This window comes from Anser brachyrhynchus (assembly GCF_964034855.1).
Source record: "Anser brachyrhynchus genome assembly, chromosome: 12".
Classification (NCBI taxonomy): domain Eukaryota; kingdom Metazoa; phylum Chordata; class Aves; order Anseriformes; family Anatidae; genus Anser; species Anser brachyrhynchus.
In genome coordinates, this window is record NC_137707.1 from 11,294,358 (window position 1) to 11,313,668 (window position 19,311).

Below are 19,311 nucleotides of genomic sequence, written 5' to 3' on the forward strand. Positions count from 1 at the left end.
TCTTTTAAATACTTTTTTAATTAAAGTAGTAAAAAGTAATACTAATGTAGTGAACAGGTGGGCATATGAAATAGTACGAAGGCACTTTGGTGTTTACCTTGCAATATTGATAGCCACATACCTTGATTTGTGATGAAACTTAACTATTCCCTAATTGTAAGAAAACAGTATCTTGTTTTGTAGTTCTAGAAATTCCAATGCTTACCATTCAGTAAATATTTAATGGCCAAATTGCAAGTATATTTAGATCCCAAGTAAGAAATCAGTATAAGAAGCAGATCTAGCTGCTGTTCACTGGTGGATTAGCTTGGTTACAGAGGTGCCAAGGCTCTATTATTTACTTCTTTTTTAGTTTACGAACGAGAACTGAAAATCCTGCTCAACTGCCTTCCTGCTGTGATCTGAAACCCAAGTAGTGAGAACTTTTAACACCACCGTAATGAGCGTATAAGGCAAAAATTTTTATCCTTACTAAATTAGATATCATTTAAAATAAAAAGTATGTCAGGGAAACCAATCCAGTACACAATTCTTGAAAAGATTAATAGTGGAAGTATTATGCAATGGAGTAAGTTTGTTAACAACTTGTGGACTGAAAAAGGACCCAGAGAAACAAGTTAGTTAGTGTAGTCAAAGATGTTTTCCAGTAGCACTTTCCAAAGAAACTCCCAAGTTATAAATCACAGATTTTACCGTGAAGCACCATAGTGGGAGGTTACACCAAGTGAAGTTTGAAAAGATCCCTCTTACAAAGACATTTAGAAACAAACAGCTTAAGCAAGCTGCAATAACTTTGCTAGCAAGTGCTGCATTCTCTCTCTAGTTGTGACATGAAGTAATTGCGATACTCTGTTGTGCTTGTCAGAAGTTGTACAGTGCAATAAATCTGCTGAATTTTAAAAAGTCTTAATTTACTGTCATTAATTGCATGAACTTATTTAATAATGAGTGTAACTGCATCACCATCACACTAGTACTATCATCTGGACTTACGATTCATCTCTTATCTCAGACTTCTACAAAATAAGGCACAGTTCTAGGGAGGATGCACGTGATCCCTTTTGCTGTACGCTATAACTGTTTTTATACATATACTAACACACAAACTCACGCTCCCATTAAAGTATGAGGGGGTATACAACGCATAATCAACTTTATATATGTTTATTGCATACCACTGACTATAAATTAGTACTATATTTGGAGGAAAAAAGGTAATCTCAAACCGTAATTAGGAAGCATTTCTTTTGAGTATTCCATGTTTTCTGGATTTTAGAAAAAATTTCACCTTAGAATTCAACTACAAAACAAAGTCTTACCTAAACTGCAGTGTTAAGTGTTAGCATGATGTAATTTAAGTAAAAAAATAATCAATACAAAGTTAGCATATTACTAGCTACTGTAAAAAATGTTTTAATTATTAGAGTCATGTTATGATAGACTAATATCTCTGTCCCCCAACTCGCTATAAATACTCCCTGGAGGGAGGAAAAAAAGTTGGTAAAAGATGTGCACTTTTTTTTAAAGCATTGTAACTCTCAGATTTCTGGCTACTGAGAAGACAACCTATTCTCCTGAAAGATAGGTGAATGCTAGATTCTAGCGTATACTCTAAAGAAATAAACACTTTGTTAACACGTGGGTGGTATTTCTGGAAGATTTATATAGACAGATTACCTTGTTTTCAGTACTCGCAGAAGGAAAAAACATATTTTTCTCTCTTTTTTTTTTGTTCAAGATAGATGTAAGATAACTTCCAGCCCCTCTTCCAAGGTATTTTCCACAGCTCAATCTACACAACCAGAGCAGCAGTAAAGAGGAAGTAAACTCTAGAGAATTACTCAACACCCTCTGGTTGTTACCAGGATTATAGAAGTTACCATTTTACGTGATCATTAAAAACAATTTTAGACTTCACAATAACAGAAACAGTCTTGTCTTCCAAAACAGCGCTACATACGTCAGGAACATAAGAACGTGTGAATTTGTTGTGCTACCGTTTGTCCAACTACTAGCTCAAGCTCTTCGACAGATGCATTACAAAGCCGGTGGATGCTTCCAAATTGTTGCAGCAGAAGCAGAGCTTTTGTTTTCCCAACTCCTGGAATTTGTTGCACAGTCCGAAATACTGATGCCTCTAGCAGCTGAGAGCATTGTTTACGAAGAAAGGGGTTACTGTTGTGATCCTTACTTTGTTCACGGACCTGAAACAAAACCAAACCATAAGCGATACCGAGCGCCCTCTGCTGGAGTTCTGCTTTTCGTATTTAAAGTAGGTTTTACAATTTCAATACAACCACGAGGAAGTCCTAGAAAAAAACATCCTTGCTCCTCACCTGTGTGCCCTCAAGGGTTTAGATGCAAATCCACAAAGCCTCACTAGGAAATCCAAGAGTTTCTTAAGATAAACCATGAACTAAAAACAGTTATTTTGTTACCTGTTTGATCTAATCACTGTAAGAAGTTTCCTCAGCCTGAGACAAAGCAACAATCGCAAGTTGGTTTTGCCAGATGACTTAAAGGAGAATTGCTTAGTGCTGTCCAGTGGCATCTCAGTGCTTTGTCACATACAAAAAATGCATATAATCCAGTACCTAGTTCTTCATTTTTTTTCTTCTGTTCCCTCGTCCCACTGAACTGTTCTACCTTAATATTGTCGCAGGATATTTTTTTCCTTAGAGTCAAACAACAAAACTGTGTGTTCCTTTAAGATCACACCCATTCTTTCTGAACACAGGTGATGATTGTGGGGAAAAATAGGTAATTCTCCTCCCATATTTAATAAGTGTTTCTCCACTAACATAGGAACTTACCAGCTGAGTAATAAGTTGAGAAGCTTCTCCTTGATTTGCTACAGGAAGCAGCACCATTCCAAGTTCTAGCACAACAAGCTTTTGCACTGCTATGAAGTACTGGTCACTTATTTGAGTTCTCTCGACAATTACAATTCCACCAAGACTGTTGGCCTGTATTGGAAGGGGAAGGCAGGGGAAAAAAAAAGTCCTTGTTAATGACAAGCTGATGCAATGCAGCACAGAGCAAACTTCTGTCGTGTATAAGTTAATTTACCTAAAAGCAAATCAGAGGAAGAACAGAAGTTGCAGCAGCAGTACTGGAGTTCAGTAAAGCGTTATTACATAGATTTGTTAGAATTTTTCAGTTTTCACACAGAAATTATTACACAACTTTAGCTCCTCTAGAATTTAAAAAGAGCACATGAAGAATGTTTTCAGAAGCATGGAATAAGCAAGTTCCAATTGGAAACTTTTCTTTTTCTCTTTATGTGTTACTTACATTCCTAAACCGAACCAATCTTCGTTTGAAGTCATCTCCTGCAACCAAATCTGCTTCAGAAATGTATAAAATGCAAATTCTGTTTGAAAGATGAAAATCCACAAGTCCCAAGCCATCTTCAAAAATGAGCTTAATTTTCCCTTAACGTGAGAACATTAAAAGAAAAAAATGTAATTATATTTTTTTAACTACTGTACTTTAACAGCACAACCTTCCTAACGTGTCAAAGTTCCTGTTGGCTTTTAAAGAAAGTGAAATTGATTGTCAAGTTTTTCTTCTTTAAGCAAAGCCAGCACAAGCAACCTAAAGTACTGCGTGATGCCTTTGGAAATGCCAACTAACAGCACTTTGACAGCGCAGATTCCAGATAGTTTCTTGATAAACTCTGGACTTGAACAAAAACCTCCCAAGCTTTTCTGACAGCATCACCTTCAGTTTGCCAGCCAGTGAAAGCACTACCCCAGTATCTGTACAAATTCGAGGGATTTCAGTGGAGGTGCACATTCACAGTGGTGAATTCACACTCACTGCTTGTGGCTCCCAAGCAGCAGTTAGTGCTTCCTCTCTACACAACTCAGCAGCTACACAGCTATGACAGGATTAATCACAGGTACAGAATTTTCAGCTTGCTAACAGATTATTTCACAAATACGGCCCCAGTCCGAGAGTAAAGCATGTCCCAGCCAATCCAACAGCACTGGGCAACAGAGGGACTGCTTTGCCTTAGTTTTTTGTTTTTTCTCCCGAGTTGTTTGTGCTTACCTTGAAGCCTCTGGGCTATCTCTGACCCTCTCCACTTCTCGTTCCCCACCACGTGCCCATAAGGGACCACCACGGATCCCGCTGCCGCAGGAAAGTTCGCTTTTGTTGTCATTCGACCGCCTTCAGCTCTTCAGCAGCAGTTACACCTTTTTTTTAAAAAAAAAAAAAAAAAAAGGAAGGTTGCAAGCCTGTCCCTATCTTTTTTTTAAATTGAAATTCGTGAGAAGACACGACGCTCTGTGAGGCCGCACCCCCCGAGCTGCTCCCCAGGCCGCACTGAGGGCCAGGGGCGGCAGGGGGCGGCAGGCCCGCCGCCGGTCGGTCGCTACGGCCGAGCAAGGAGCGCGGCGATTGGGGAGCGCGAACCGGCAGCGAATCCGCGGGGCTGTTGGTAGCAGGCCGGCAGCGACGGGAGGAGCGGCCGGGAGCTGTCCCGGTGCCGGTGCCCCGATGCCGCTGCGCCTCGGGAGGGGGCGGCGGGGCCCCTTCGTGAGTGCCCGGGGCGCGGGGCCGGCGAGGGCCTCTCGGGGCCTCCCGGCCGGGGGGAGCCGCCCGGGGCCGCGCCGCGCTACCGAGGGCGGCCCGGTACCGGGTGTGGGGCCTGCGGGCAGCGCCCCGCTGAGGCGGAGCCCCTCCGGCCCGGCCGGGGCCGTCCTGTGGCGGGAGGCGCCCGGGGAGCCCGAGCGGCACGGGGGCTCTGAGGAGAAATGGCGGGAGCCCGGCGCCCGCCTCGCCCCTCACAGAGCCGCCCTGCCCGAAGGCGGGTTACTGCTAGCGCGTAGCGTGTTCTGATGCCTGCGGAGGGGATGAGAGGCGATGGGCACAGATTCAAACATATAAAATCCATCTCATTTGTAAAAAAAAAAAATATATATATATATATCTATCTTTTTTTTTTTTCTTGTGAGGGTGGTGCAGCACTGGAACTGCCCAGGGTGTTCGCGGAGCCCCCATCTCCAGAGCTCCCCCCAGCCTGCGCTGCTCTGTGGCCCCTCTCAAAAGCACGCCGTGGGGAACACTGGCACCGTTTTTTCTCTGCTGGCACTTACCATCATCCTTTTTTATTTTTTTTTAATTAGGTTTACTGATTTAAAAACTCGGTGGATTTTTTAACCCCTTTTCAGGCTGAACGCTTATGATCCTTAGGAGTTGTAATAGTTTTTTTCTTCATCTCATACCAGTGTGACTGAGGATCACTTCTGACTTACAAACCCTTTGTACAGGAGAGGGAATAATAATGTTACCATGAAACTAGATTCAAATATTCTGAAAAAAGTTGATTTCTAGTACGCCTTTTTTCTTGTGTGTGTACACAAAAACAGACGAGTACTTAAGAAACTGAATTTTGCAGATAGTGACGTAACGGGTAGAGAACCTACAGTCATGGGTCTTCCGTAAATTACATTTCTAACCTTCACTAGCAACTATTCATACATGTTCTGAAGTTATACTTAGAATCATTCCAAATCTTCTGTTTACATTAATTGCATGTAAATGTTCTTCCGTTTTATATTATTTTGTATAGTTAGTTTTTGTGCATGTTTGGTTCTGTACTTCTTTCATTGTGATCCTGAAAGTCATTATCAACTAATTTTATTTTAAATTGTTTAGAAACATATAGCTCATGGCCTGGTCCCTGCTGCTACCATAGCTCCTAAACCTGCAGTTCCCCGCACCCCTCCCCCTCGTAGTCCAAACCCTTCTCCAGAAAGGCCCAGGTAGGTTTTGAGTTGTTTTTTGTTTCATCATTTGCAATAGCATACTAGAAAAACATGATGAGAAGAATTGCATGTCCTTGCTGTAGTATTTACATAAGCCGTTTCGTAAACAGAATGTATTTTTAAATTAGGGCAGTTCCCTTCTTTGAATTGTAAAGATGCCTATTTTTCTCCCATACACAAGCAAGCCAAGCAATTAGAACAGTTACTTTTATAAATATGTAACTTATTAGAAAGCTGAGTCAATTAAAGACAAATGGACTTTTTAACGCCAGGGCTGTTTTTAATTTGGATGCTAGAGTGTAGCAGAGCTAGTACCATGAGTTTGGAAATTTTTGCTTGTTAGAAGAGCAGAAGTTTAACGTTACCAATCTACCATTTTATTGCATATAAAAAAAAAGACTTGAAAACTTGTATGGAAAACCATGTTGGATTAGATTTGAATTAGCTATACAGCTAAGTTACACAAAGTAAAAATACAAATGTATTTTCCTTTTCATTTGTAGTTTCTTGGAGTTTTTATGTTTTCTCTGTATTTAGTTAAATTCTGGTTGTTTTCTATGGTCTTTCTAGTATCTAACATTCTTAGTTAATTCTAGTTAATTTCTTCTTCCTTTTTTTGACCTCCACTTGCTGTCATTCCTGTTACAGTCCCCACCATTTCTTTCCTTTAATCTTTGTTCCCATTTGTCTTTTCATCTTACGCTTCTCTCTGCTCTGCATCATCCCACTAATAGGCACTTCTATCTACTTACGCTTGTCCTAGTTTGCAGTGCTCCAGCATTTATGAACAGCTTCAGTCATCAGTAAAAGGTTCAGAGTAGGGGATAACAGAAACTGGGAAACAAAATAGCAGAATATGAAACACTTTTTCAGTGTGCCACCAGGTACTGTTGTTATGACTGAAATTAATGCTAAGTACTATAAATTACTGATGTTGATTTTGGAAATACAACTCAGTATATTCATTTATTATATTTATTTTCATGTATATTTATTTATTTTCATGCATTTGATTTGGGCACATATACTTGTACTCTTTGATATCTGCCTTGAGAGCTCACCTGATTTTGTGCTTTACTTTGGGAGTTAATAGTTTAAAACTAGTCCCTTAGCACTTTCAGTGTTGCTTATGCATGTTAACTTTGAACTTTTTGCTTTGCTTAAATAGCGAAGACATTCTGCAGTGGAAGAGGATATGAAATGTGAAGAAGACAATATTATTTCATTGCTTTTTTCTTTTTTCTTCCAGATCTGCTTTAGCAGCAGCTATCCTCGCAACAACACTAACGGGGCGCACTGTTGCTATTCCTCAGCCTCGGCAGCGATCACTTTCGGAAAGTGATTCCACCTATGTGGAACAAGAGTGCTTCGAGCCATATGCAACAGTCACAGAGCTCAGAATGGGGTAGCGTATACTTTCTGTTTGCGTATCTTAAATTAGAGATAAAATCTGCCGATGAAATAATTTTACCCGAGAATTACAGAAAACTGATTAAACTCAGGGTGTTATAACCATTTTTCTTACCACATCATAAATAGTCTAAAATGTCTACAGTTCTTACTCCATTTCTCATAAAGTGATGTCATGCACACAGTCCTCAGAGGGAGACTTGGTTTGCACAGCAAGTAAAAACATGCATTATTTCTGCCAAATGCCTATCGGTTATACAAGAAGTTAATCGCTGGGGAATCATCTGAATTATTTGTCAGGTAATTCCTTGCTGCAAAATTTAGTCTATTTTTGCTGTAGAATTGGCAACCTTCGATCTTTAGTGTGGTGCTTTCTGTAAGCCAAAGAAGTAAATGTAGTGCTAATTGTCTATTTTGAAATGTATGCATAGGTTAGGTACCTTGTTTGCAGCCAAAGAAGCTTACATGTCTGTTTGCTTCTGCTGTTGGATTTGTGTGTATTCACAGATTGATGGTTCTGCTATAGAAGCATTTTTTTTTTTAGGAAGAGTAAGCGACACTGAAGCAGTCTTTAAACTGCTTTCTACTTGCAGGCCGAACTGGAAACTTGATGGTAGTGACAGATCTCCTCTACAGTCCCTAGAAATATCAGGCAATTGCTGTGAGGATGAGGACATGGATACCTATCCTTCAGATCCTGATAAAGAGGAAGAGTCCAGCTGTCGGAGTAATGAGAAAAGGGAAGAAAGCTTTAGCAACAATGCTATTTATGCTGTTCCTTGCAAAAATAAAAAGGTAGGGTTTTCAAATCAGTTAATTCCTTTATTGCGTTTTAATATATTAAATATTTCTAAATATTCTCTTCTTAATGTTTATGCATTTATTCAATTTTTATATATTTTTATGATTCAGTTACCTTTAAACTAAGATAGGTTTGTTTGTCGATCCTTACAGATTCTTTATCTCTGATTATTAGGAACTTTTTCTTAATAGGAAATCACTGATAGTGTGGCTCTTACTATAAACTTAATGTAAGTATGTGTTTTAATCTTGTGAAATGTCCAATATTTTCATCTTGAGCATGATACTTACGTATTTTGTTAAATGCACTTGGAACTTTTATGTATGTTGAAAGCTTAGTTCTTGATTGAGTATTGTGCTAAGGAGCAGTGACCCACATAGGGATAGGAACATTCAGAATCAAAGGAAATGACCTTGTGTCTTGAAGACCAGTGGATTTTTCCACGTTACAGCATGGAAGCAGCTTAAGACAGTTAAGGCACATCTAAAGTTCAGTTTGCATCCCTGTCCAACGTGTTCCAACAAACAGGAATAAGTAACTGAGTAGTGGAGAAGCAATAAAATGCTGTGTATGTGAATGGAATTGGAAAACACACCTAGGTGAAGGGACAGTAATCAGTGAGAGGAGAGGAGGGGGGAAAAAAGGGAGTGTGTTAAATACATGGGATGCTGGTATGCAATCAACAGGGAAAAACAGCTAAGACAAGGCTAAAAATTATTCATGAATTCCTCACGTACTGTGATACGGTAGATAAATGGCCAGTCTTTCTTAAAAAGCAAGTTTAGACATGACGCAACAAGCAAAGATAACTTAATCGATTCTTTAACTAAATAAGGTGATAAGGAATATTGCCCTGGGATAGATTAGATGATTATCATAGTTCTTTACCTCCTGCTGATCATGGTAAGGGTTAGATTTTAACTATGTATAGTCCTAAAGCCAAAAAAGTATATCTTTTATTATCTTAAAATTTTGGAGTACAATTCTGAATGTGACCAAGACATTATCTGCATGAAAACTTCAATATCAAGACACTCGGGCGTAGGCTATTTCAACAGTGTTGTGATTTAGATAGACTTGCCTGTCTTTTACACAGGAAGAGTGTCCACTACCTCCTAGTAATAATGTTGAGAAGAAAGAAACATCTTCTCATGAAACTGAGTTTCACATGCAGATGGATGAGTCAAATGTGCAAACAGAAGGTAAATAAGCTTACTTAAGACAAAATGCCTTATCTGTTAATATCATGGGGAAAAATAATTTTTGAACAAACTAAATTTATTAGTACCATATGATAAATGATATATTCCTTTTAAAAAGGGCAGTCAAAGAAATGCTATTAAAGTGCCACTTTTAGTAGTTACAGAAAATTGAAAATCTGCAATCTAACTGAAATTCCTAAACATCCACTAACAATCGTGTTTAAAAGACAAAAAAAATTAATGAGCTCAGTTTTGTCTAGCACAGCTATTATGTTTCTGTTGATCTATGTACCAGAATCAATCCAGTTTATACTCTAGAAACTATTGTAGTGTAACTGTGCTCAAAAAATGGAAGAAAGTACCCAAGAAGTACCAGAAACTATCACTGTTAAGAAGATAAAAAATATTCTTAGTCATTTTTCTTGGATGAAGATATTTCTGTGTCTGAAAATCAGCTGGAAGAACTTTTTTTTTTTGATAATACAACTTAATTTCTTCCTTAATTGTATCTATACAGTGTAAGAGGTAAAGTAAGGTATCACATCAGTATTCTAATGTACCATGAAAGGGACTGGGGCCTCAAGGACCTTCTGACATTTATTTACAGTATGTAATACGTGTATTAAAATATCTGTATGTACCCTTGTAATTTACAGACTTATCAATGCTTTCATTCTTAATTGACTCAAAGATCTGTTTTTCTTTAACAGAAAACAAATATCTTGGCTTGAATTTAAAGGTAAGACTTATATGAAGGTTTATTTGTGATGTGTTCTGGAAAAATATGCATTCTGGTGTTTTAAGTAGCTGACAGTCTACAAACCACTTAAAAGAAAACTGATTTATTGTCACTAGGGAATCTTTCTTTTGACATACAAGAATGCCTAATCATTCCTTTTGAAAGTTCCCCATCATATAGGTATGTATACCACACAAAAGTTGGGTGTGGGTTTTATTAAAAATAACAAAAAATGCTGTTGTTCCTCATGTGAAAGAAAAACTAAATGAGAGTGGGAGACATCTTCTATAGAAAGAGAGAGTTGTCAGTGATAATTCTCCTGAGCCTGGCTTCACCAGATTTTTATATAGTTTATGAGTTGGGCCCATCTGACTGCTTTTCTGAGCTTGAAAAAGAATAGCTAAAAGTTTAGTTTCTCAGATCAATGTGATGGAATACTACTTAGAAAAACGGTCAGTTCTTCCATTGCTAACATTGTTATTTATTTTCTTTTTCAAATTCTTGACGACATATATTTTCTTTTGAAATTGTTCTTGAATTTTGACTTATTTGGGCATCAGCGTTTCAGTATGTTAAATCATATGGCATCGTATCCTTACAGAACTTCTCCGTGGTTTCATAAAAATGTATGTCAGTTGTGTTCACTGTGAGTAAATGCATTAGCATAAATTCAGTCTCTTTTCACAAATTATTTACTGTTGAAAGAACTTTCTGAAACTGTAAAAATATGTGCTTTAACTAACACGGGGAGAACAAAATTATTGTATAGGGTTTTACAGTTGAATATACTTGAGTCCCAGTTATGGACTGACAGTTCATATAAGAGTGTTCTATTCTAGAGTCTTCTATGCAGACTAACAAGGGAGCAGTATCCGTCCTGTTAGGTCAAGGAAACTTGTTTATTTTTTCTGCTATGAAATTTTTTGAGAACTGTATGTCTTTGACAACTAATGAAAATACCGTTTCAAGCATCCAAAAGTGACTGACAGTGGTAAGTGACAAAAAGATGTTAAGATAGCCAAATGTCAAGTGACATATATTGTTAGTAGTGAATCAAACCTTAAAAAAAGAAACTGTTTCAAAAGTTCTGTTTCTTAAGTTCTCCAGCATTGATGCTGTTCAGTGTCTTTCAGAGAGGATAAATGCTAGAGCAAACTGTTTCATTTTTTATAATTTTTTTGCTAGGAAGAAAAATCATTAGCTGAAAATCTTATACGGGAGAAACCTCCACCATCCCCAGGTATTTCTGATTTTTCTGTGCCATTACTACAAATCTTCATTTTAAAGAATACATGTGTTTATAAAAATACATTTTCTTGCTTCTACTCACTAAGCCTAATTAATGGGGGGAGGAAAAAAAGTATTTCTTCTATACAGGAGATAAAAGAATGCTGAGTGCTCTGTGATACATATTGAAAACAGTAGTTCCAGGCTTTTTATGCTGGATGTTTTGATTTGTTTTTACTTTCTAATGTGAGTGACTTTTGAAGTAAGTGATTGTCAAACAATGTACCAATTAAAATATTGAAAATACTGAAATGTGGCATCCACAGATATATCCACTCGGGCAAGGCAAGCACGGGAAAACACGGCTAAAGAAAAGTTCAGAGAGCTAAAACAAGAAAATTGGTCTTTGAACAAGGTATACCACGCTATGGCCCAGCAATTTGAGGAGACAAAACAGCAAATGGAAGAACAGCAATTAAAACTGAAGAGACTAGAAGAAGAAAACAGAAAACTTAAAGAAGCTACAAAGAAGATACACAGAGAAGGTGGGAGAAACATTCTTTCAATACAAACTATTCTTAGTTATCTTGCTTGATTTTTCTGATTTTTTTTTTTTTTTACAACCTCTTCTTCTGGTAGGAGGTTTCTACTTCATTGATACGAAGAACTATCTATGCAGAAATAGTTTCTGAACAGTATTTTCCACATTTGTAGAAATTTTGTCACGGAATACTTACAGGATCATGAGAAAAAAATACCCAGTTGTTTCATAATGTTTTTTGTGCTAATAACTTCTCATGGCTTTATTCTATAAGAGTATTTTGGGAAGTTCTCTTATGATACTGATTTATTGAGATTTTTTTTCCCCTTACAATTAACAAATTTTTAAGGTTTCTTGAATTTTGACTGAAATGAGTTGAATATTTGTTTTAATAGAGGAGGCTACAGAATTACTTTCTCTGAGACAACAAGCACAAGAACTTGTAGATGAAAATGATGCTTTGAAAATGACAGTCCATCGTTTGAACGTAGAATTAAGTCGCTATCAAACTAAATTCAGGCCATTGTTGCAAGAAGAGGTGAGAATGTTGGTTATAAAGGCAATTTGCATTGATATGTCCCATTGCCCTTTCAGTCACCTTTAAGTTTTGGGAGGCAAATCCAGATAAAATAATTTTTAAGTCTACAAATGGCATAGGCTTCCTCTGAAATTGAAAATAACCATTTATCATTAAGTCTAACTATAAGAAGTTAGCTATTCTCCTATATTATAAGATGTTGAAATTTCAGTTTTGTTGATTGTCTGTGATACATATGCAACATGTAATTAGAGGCATAAGCTTGTTTGGGGTAATAGTTGTGACTTGTCCACTTTTGCAGTGGTCAATGGTTGCTGCTTCAAAAGCAGGAAATAATTTAAGTTTCTTCTCAAATATCTTCTTTAGCATCTAAAAATAAAAAGTTTACCCATGAAAGGACCACCACCCCCATGGCTGGTAAGTAGCATCAGATTTTCATCTATCTGTTCATTCCTTCCTTTACAGGAACCAAAATATTCAGATTTGCAGGGTTTTATTTAGTTATGATGTTGAAATATCACATACAGGTAGAACATGATAAACATTTATAAACATAAAAAGGAATAGGGCAGAATTTTGCAATGAATATGTGAAACTCTGGCTAAATTTATGGTAAGCTACGGACTGCTTACAGTTACCAAATTTGCACTATTGAATGTAAATTAAGTACTGTTGCCCTAAGAATCATAAATACCATCTTCATTTAGTACTGTCCAGCATACACATTGCATCAAGGTCTATTGCTTCATTATTAATCTTAATTGTTAATCTTCTGCTGTGATTATTTAAGGTAAAACTAAAAGGAAATAGCATATTTCACTGATTCTGATGGTAGGAATGTTTGTGGGTCCACTAGTAGCCTATGAACTTCCGGCAAGTAGAAGGCAAGTAATCTGTGAAATGGAATGCATCTATAACATGTAAAACAATTTCTTCATATGCTAACCGAATCTTAAATTTTCCTTCCCCATTGTTATTCAGAGCTATCTATACAGAAACAGGAAGGTCCTCCCTCTTCACTTATACGTAAAACTAATAGCAATTGAAAGCCCTTAATAGCTTTCAAAACTGACAATGTGTATCAGGAGAAGAAATAATAAATATTGATGAGATTGTGGTTTGCAATTGATTTATATTGACTTGTTTTTTTAAAGCTGGATATGAAATATTTGTCACCTCTTCTGTTGGCATATGAAGATAGAATAAGAGAAAAGGAAGATTTAAGTCTTGCATATGAGGTAAGTTGCCATTTAAAGAAAATGTACTTCTAAAATAAAGCAGAAAGAGATTTGTCAAAGCCAGGTTCTGCCTAAAATTAAAAGTGACTTTGTTTTACTTCGGTATACGCTGTTATTGTGCTGTCTTGAAAGCACTTGGTTTGGTTTTGTCAGGCTGTTCAGCTGTAGAAGCAGGCACAACACTGAATGTATGAGAATAGAGTAAACCATAAACAGTCAGTCCATGTTAGAAAGAATTTACTGCTACCATTCATAACTGGGAATCCAGTGCCCTGTATCTACCAGTTACAGGCCTGTGGATTTTGTGGCTGAAGAATATTTATTTCAAGTTATTTAAGAAATGGGTACTGACTCTTTTTGCTCTTTAGAAACATCTTCTGTCACTGAATCTTCAAGAAATGGTTCTTAGTTTCTTGAGAATCTTCGTTTACTTTTGTTCACAGTATGAACAAAGATTACCAAGACACTCATCTGGTCTCATTTACACTCATGTATGACCAAATCTGAGGAACTACATGAGCTTCAGAGCAGAACTACTACAGTTTTTGAGAATATTTCCTTCAAAAAATTAAGCCATAAAATAAGCAGTATTTCATTCTGAAAATGTATGCTATCATCTGGTTATTTCCAGAATTAATTTTCTTGAATCCGTATGCTAAGGATCTACAATTTGCTTAGTTCAAATCACACTTGGAAAAAAAATCAAGCATGCACATCTGAGTTAAAGACGAGTGACTAGTGAGTTAACATGCTGTTAACGTTAGAATTAGAAAGGTACCCAGGTATGTGTATTTTGATGTCAAAGTTATAATATTTCCCTCCAGCTATTATGATTTGGATTCCTTTCTCTTCCAGGAGGATATGAAGAACTTTAAAGTACAAGTTGAAGAGTTGGTGAAGGAGAATGAAGAGCTGCATAAGCAATTAAATAAAAATAACTTTATTACCACTACAGAATGGCAAGTTATATTACCAGAAATTAGTGTTTTGCTTGTTCCATGCAAATGTTTAAGATTACAGATCTTAAGGAAAAACTATGTCTGGCTCTTGTGCAGGGGGGTTGAACCAGATGGCCTCCAGAGGTCCCTTCCAGCCGCAACCACTCTGATTCTGTGATTTTAATTCACACATACATATCTTTCCTTCTTTCCACAGTGAATTTTTGCTTTAATTAGTCAACAATTTTAAATATTTTTAAAAATAACTTATGTATTGAGGGTTGAGAGTTCATGTCTCAAATAAGCTTACTTTGGATTCTGAGATAGCTTTCAATTAGGGTTTTTCATTCCTTTTTGAAAGGGGTTCAAATATGATAAAGTTTAAACTGTTGGAAGTCAGTGGTGTTTAATTGTTTTTATTTTTTTTTTCTTTGGACATAAATTAAAATTAGAATTACTTTATTTATAAACTGTTTGTTATTGCAGGCATCAGCTACAAACTCAGGCCACGCTGGTCTTGGAAGAAAACAGGTTGTTGATGGAGCAACTTGAAATTCAACACGCTAAAGCAAAAGATAGTCACAGACAACATGTTCAGGAAGGTACGTGCCTGAATTGCTAGACATGGCAACTACACATTTTACACCGTACGTAGTTCTGCAGGTTTTCTGTGGTGGTGGTGTTTTGCTTTTTTACAACAACTTGATACATGCCTACAATGAATAGCTGAATGCAGGTAAGACTACTATGAAGTCAAGCTCTGATTGTCAGCTGATCATGAAAAGGAATGTCAGTATCACTTGTAACTGTATAACTTGTGAACTGTTAAACAGAGGTGCCTTTGGCTCTTTTCCAAATTTTAGAGGACCTTAACTTTTTACAGGTTGATATTTGTGAGGTATTATTTGTTTATTTAAATGTTCAATTTAGGTTGTCTGTTTCTTCTTGCTTTGTAACCCATGTTTATTGCTAATAAAAGGTAGTTGATTATATCGTAAGTAGCATGATACTGCTTAAATTTACATCCATCTGTTAAGTAATGGATCAGTTTGGTTATCTATTGCTGTTTATTAGATGTTGAATTGAATTCAGAACACTGAATGCTTACAAGCAAGACAAGGAATATAATTTCTTAAAGATTAATTTTTCTACGAATGGTTATGTTTTGTATGAGCAAATTCTTCTGGGTAATTCTTGTTAATAGACTTCTGACTGTGTATCAGAAAGAGGACAGACATGTTACATTTTAAAATCCTAACACTGAAAGTAAGATTTTCTAGTAAAGGTTAACTGTTTAAAAAGCAAGATTGAAGGCATGAATTCTGTGAATCTTAATTCACAGATTAGGATATCCTTGAAAAACATTTAGTTATGTATTATTAATATAAAGCTTTTAGAGAGAATACAATGCCCCCAATCAAGTGTTCTGCTTTCCATGTCTCAAAATAGCTTGATCTGGTGTGAATTGGCAGAAAATTCCTACTAGACTGACAGATTTTGTTATTTATTGCTGTAGTTCTCACAAGGAAACAAGAGCCTGACCTTAACTGTTTAGGCAGTGCATTAAGCGACTGAAATACATGCTATAGGAAGAACCTGTGGGATTGGTGATCAGAAACTAGAGAGTCTGTAGATATGTCCTATCTGCTAGACTAATAACTCATGTTTGATTTCAGGTTCTTTTCCTGAATTAATCAAAATGAGTTAAAGGACTTTTCAGCACAAAATGATGCTTCAATGAGCAAACAGCTCATAGCCCTGAAAAGAGGCAGTCTTGAGTTTGAAGCCTCTTGAATAGAAAACTGCCTTTAATCTAATCTCTCACTTTCCAAGCACTTCCAAAGAATAAAAAGATTATTCTGTCTGAAAAAAAGAAAAATGATCACTACCAGTATTAGAAATACACTGAGCTGTGTTCTTTCTTCTGTAAGAAAGAATGTGTTAATAAAGAAAGGAAAATGTTCTGAAACAGGTATGTGGCCTTGTTTGAGTTACCTGAAGTCAAAAGAGATATTAGCTGTAGGTAGCTCTGCATCTATGACTTTTGGTTGGCTCTTTGCTCAACGTAGTTTTGTGGGTAGCAGTGTCCTCTTTTGAATTTCTTGGTCAATGTTTTATAGGATTGAGTTATGTTGATAACACCACTAGAATGCGCTAGAGATCAGAAGGGATTCTTTGAATATCCTCTAAGAATCTCTTTTAACCTACCATAAGCCGTTCTGAAAAGAATTCTGTCTAGATACTATCTGAAATTTCAGGTTTACTGATTTGAATTGGAGAAAGGCAGACTTCAGTGAAAATCAGACTCATAATTGAACTCTTTGCCTAACTGTGGAAAAATGTGGTACTTCTCCAAAACAAATTGAGACAAAATCCAAACTGTTAGAATTTGGAATCCAAACTGATCAGGATTCTTTAAAAAAATGAAAAATCCACTGTCACATAATGCTTTGAACAACTATGAATTAATGTAGTATTGGTTTAGTTGGAGTTCTACTAGGTGATTAAATTAGTTATTATTATTATTTATGCTGTAATCGTTTTTTCCTTCCCCTCCCAAAAGCTTCAAAATTGACCAAACAGATAATAACTTTAGAAGATAAGAAACGAAGTCAAGAAGAACAGATAGCAGAGTACCAGAAGCAGTTGGAAGCTTTACGTACTACTTGTGAAGAGCTGAAAGCAAAACTGGATAGTAGAATAGCAGCAGAGGAGCACTTTGCTTTGGTGAATGATTTAAAAAGGTATGAGTTTGTATATGGTGCATAGAGAAACAATTCTGCAAAATATTCACATAAGCAGGCCCTTACATGCATACATCACTTTGTAGGTAGGAATACGCCTGTAATTTTTAATCTATAAAAGGTAACTACCAAAGTAGAAAGAAAAGTCAGTATTTCAAAAACATTGTAATTCTAGAAGTAAATCCCAACACTAGAGGCATGAAAATGACATGAAACAGAAGTGCTGCCATGCAGCATACTTTGAAAAGTGTAATTTTTCTAAAGGCTTCCTGTAAATTTGTTTGCTTCCAGGCCTACGATAGTTGAAGTTATTGTTTCTTGGTACGACACCTTCCTGAAAAGTTCTCATAATTGCTAGTAATTTCTTTGAGGGGAAAAATATAAAAGGAATGCATTTGGACTAGAAGATGTATTTTATAATTAAAAATTATTTCAAATGCAGATAGGATGAATTACTATTACTTTTTCTATATTATGCTTCATTCATGATTTGATACGTCATCAGATTGTAATACTACTTTTTGACACCACTAAACATTATCAGTGTACCTTTTTCATATTTTTAACATGAGTGTCTTACCATAATTTGGCTTTAAAATGAAGCAGGTGTATATGTGACGTGTACTATGTGGTTGGTTTTGCAGCCATTTACAACAGGAGCAGGAGAAAAAGCGCTCTGAGGTAGAAGACCTAATGGGAAAGATAGCATCAGTGCAAGCTCAAAACAAGAAACTGCTTTTAGAGAAAAATAACTTCATGGCTGACAAGAAGATCCTGGAAGCTGATATGGAAATGACACAAAAGACAAACAGGTTTATCTTTTTTTTCCACTTCATATTACGTTCTCATTTTCTCAATACTTAAATTTCTAAAAAGTACCATGGCAGTAATATCTGTAAAAATATTTTTTTTCACATCCCAGTGTCATTTCTACCTACTGCAGAGCAGCCATGTTTCCTCAAATACATCTTTGTCACACCTATTTGGCCTGGTTGTTGAATAATTTTGCTAATTTTTTTTGTTTTCGTAGACATTTCTGTCTTTACATACAAATTAAGAATATATCTTCAATGATAGTAGTTAGCTATAATGATTAATCATTTGTGTATTCACCTGAAGAACAGGATATTCCAGTATTTGCAGACCTTCTCATGCAAGTGAGTGGTTCAGAGGTAGAACAAACCTTTCAGAAGTAAAAATAATACTGTTATTTTTCTTAAGAAATATGAGCTTGTAGCCACTGCAGAAATTGTTCTTTTGATTATCTGCTATAATTGCTATTCACAAAGCATATTATTAAAAAAAGTTACGGGCAATGATACTTTCAGCACTTGAAATACTTCCAGCTAGTACGTCTTTAACAGTATACTTGATTGTTTTTGAGACTTGTGCAAGCTGATTTGTACCTACAATGCAAGTTCCCTTAATGCCATTATTAGTTTCCAATCTGAAGGGTCTCATGTTAATTTTATAGGCGATTAAAGAAGAAAATAAGTCTTTTGAAACAGCAGTTGGAGGAAGCAACAGAAAAAGAAGTTGCAGCCCATCACTATCTAACAAACCTGATTGGTTTGGTGGAGAAGATAGCTCAGGAACGTGATCACCTTATTTTTTTGGTAATTACCTTTAATTAGTATGGCTTAATTGATGTTTCAGTTCTCCTCCTACCAGAAAAAACTCTTTTAATAATTAAAATTAACAGTAAAAGAAAGCTATAATTCCAGTTGATTGAGCTGTTTATATGTTTGCAAATAGGATATAGAAGCAACAAAAGATTATTTTATGTAGAGTGGTTAAAAATATGTACTCTAGTTTCTGAAGCTTTTCACTTATTTTTATGTAAATTAATTCTGTCTGAGTTAATAGCAGAAATACTCTGAGAGCCTATTCTAGCCTATTCTATTGAAATAGTCTCATGTTAGTAAAACTTTAAAATATCCAGTTTCCTTTGCTACCTGCTAGAATTGGATCTGAACAACCTGTCCCTAATTTAAATCACTGAACTTGAAACCTACCTTAGCAGAAAGTTAGATTGCAGGTATCCTGTACTCAGATAAGCTGGTAAGGTTTCGAATGAGGAGACCTAGAAAACATTAAAAGGGGGGAAGGGGAGAATTTAGAACTGGGCACTAATTATTAGTGAGAGACAATACTG

General features: G+C 36.3%; 2 protein-coding genes across 4 annotated transcripts in view; one reads left to right on the top strand and one right to left on the bottom strand.

The window, feature by feature from the left end:
* FAAP24 (FA core complex associated protein 24) lies at nucleotides 1-4,196 on the bottom strand. The gene is made up of 4 exons (XM_080552769.1): nucleotides 4,057-4,196; nucleotides 3,295-3,434; nucleotides 2,814-2,966; nucleotides 1-2,204 (listed from the first exon to the last, which is right to left on the bottom strand). The coding sequence occupies exons 1-4, from the start codon at nucleotides 4,166-4,168 to the stop codon at nucleotides 1,962-1,964; spliced, it is 648 nt and encodes a 215-aa protein (XP_080408895.1). The 5' UTR covers nucleotides 4,169-4,196; the 3' UTR covers nucleotides 1-1,961.
* CEP89 (centrosomal protein 89) overlaps nucleotides 4,072-19,311 on the top strand; it is a 27,636-nt gene continuing 12,396 nt past the window's right edge. The window contains exons 1-17 of one of the 3 annotated variants that reach the window (XM_080552743.1): nucleotides 4,072-4,201; nucleotides 4,423-4,545; nucleotides 5,668-5,774; nucleotides 7,027-7,182; nucleotides 7,781-7,982; nucleotides 9,086-9,191; nucleotides 9,902-9,930; nucleotides 11,116-11,170; nucleotides 11,484-11,702; nucleotides 12,094-12,236; nucleotides 12,603-12,653; nucleotides 13,391-13,474; nucleotides 14,330-14,433; nucleotides 14,899-15,014; nucleotides 16,976-17,156; nucleotides 17,801-17,968; nucleotides 18,631-18,772. In XM_080552743.1, coding sequence (XP_080408869.1) covers nucleotides 4,507-4,545; nucleotides 5,668-5,774; nucleotides 7,027-7,182; nucleotides 7,781-7,982; nucleotides 9,086-9,191; nucleotides 9,902-9,930; nucleotides 11,116-11,170; nucleotides 11,484-11,702; nucleotides 12,094-12,236; nucleotides 12,603-12,653; nucleotides 13,391-13,474; nucleotides 14,330-14,433; nucleotides 14,899-15,014; nucleotides 16,976-17,156; nucleotides 17,801-17,968; nucleotides 18,631-18,772 — 1,902 coding nt within the window. In that variant the 5' untranslated portion in view covers nucleotides 4,072-4,201; nucleotides 4,423-4,506. Of the gene's footprint in view, nucleotides 4,202-4,415; nucleotides 4,546-5,667; nucleotides 5,775-7,026; nucleotides 7,183-7,780; nucleotides 7,983-9,085; nucleotides 9,192-9,901; nucleotides 9,931-11,115; nucleotides 11,171-11,483; nucleotides 11,703-12,093; nucleotides 12,237-12,602; nucleotides 12,654-13,390; nucleotides 13,475-14,329; nucleotides 14,434-14,898; nucleotides 15,015-16,975; nucleotides 17,157-17,800; nucleotides 17,969-18,630; nucleotides 18,773-19,311 lie in introns of those variants that run through there. The other 2 variants (XR_013938463.1, XM_080552744.1) reach the window with 2 other exon arrangements.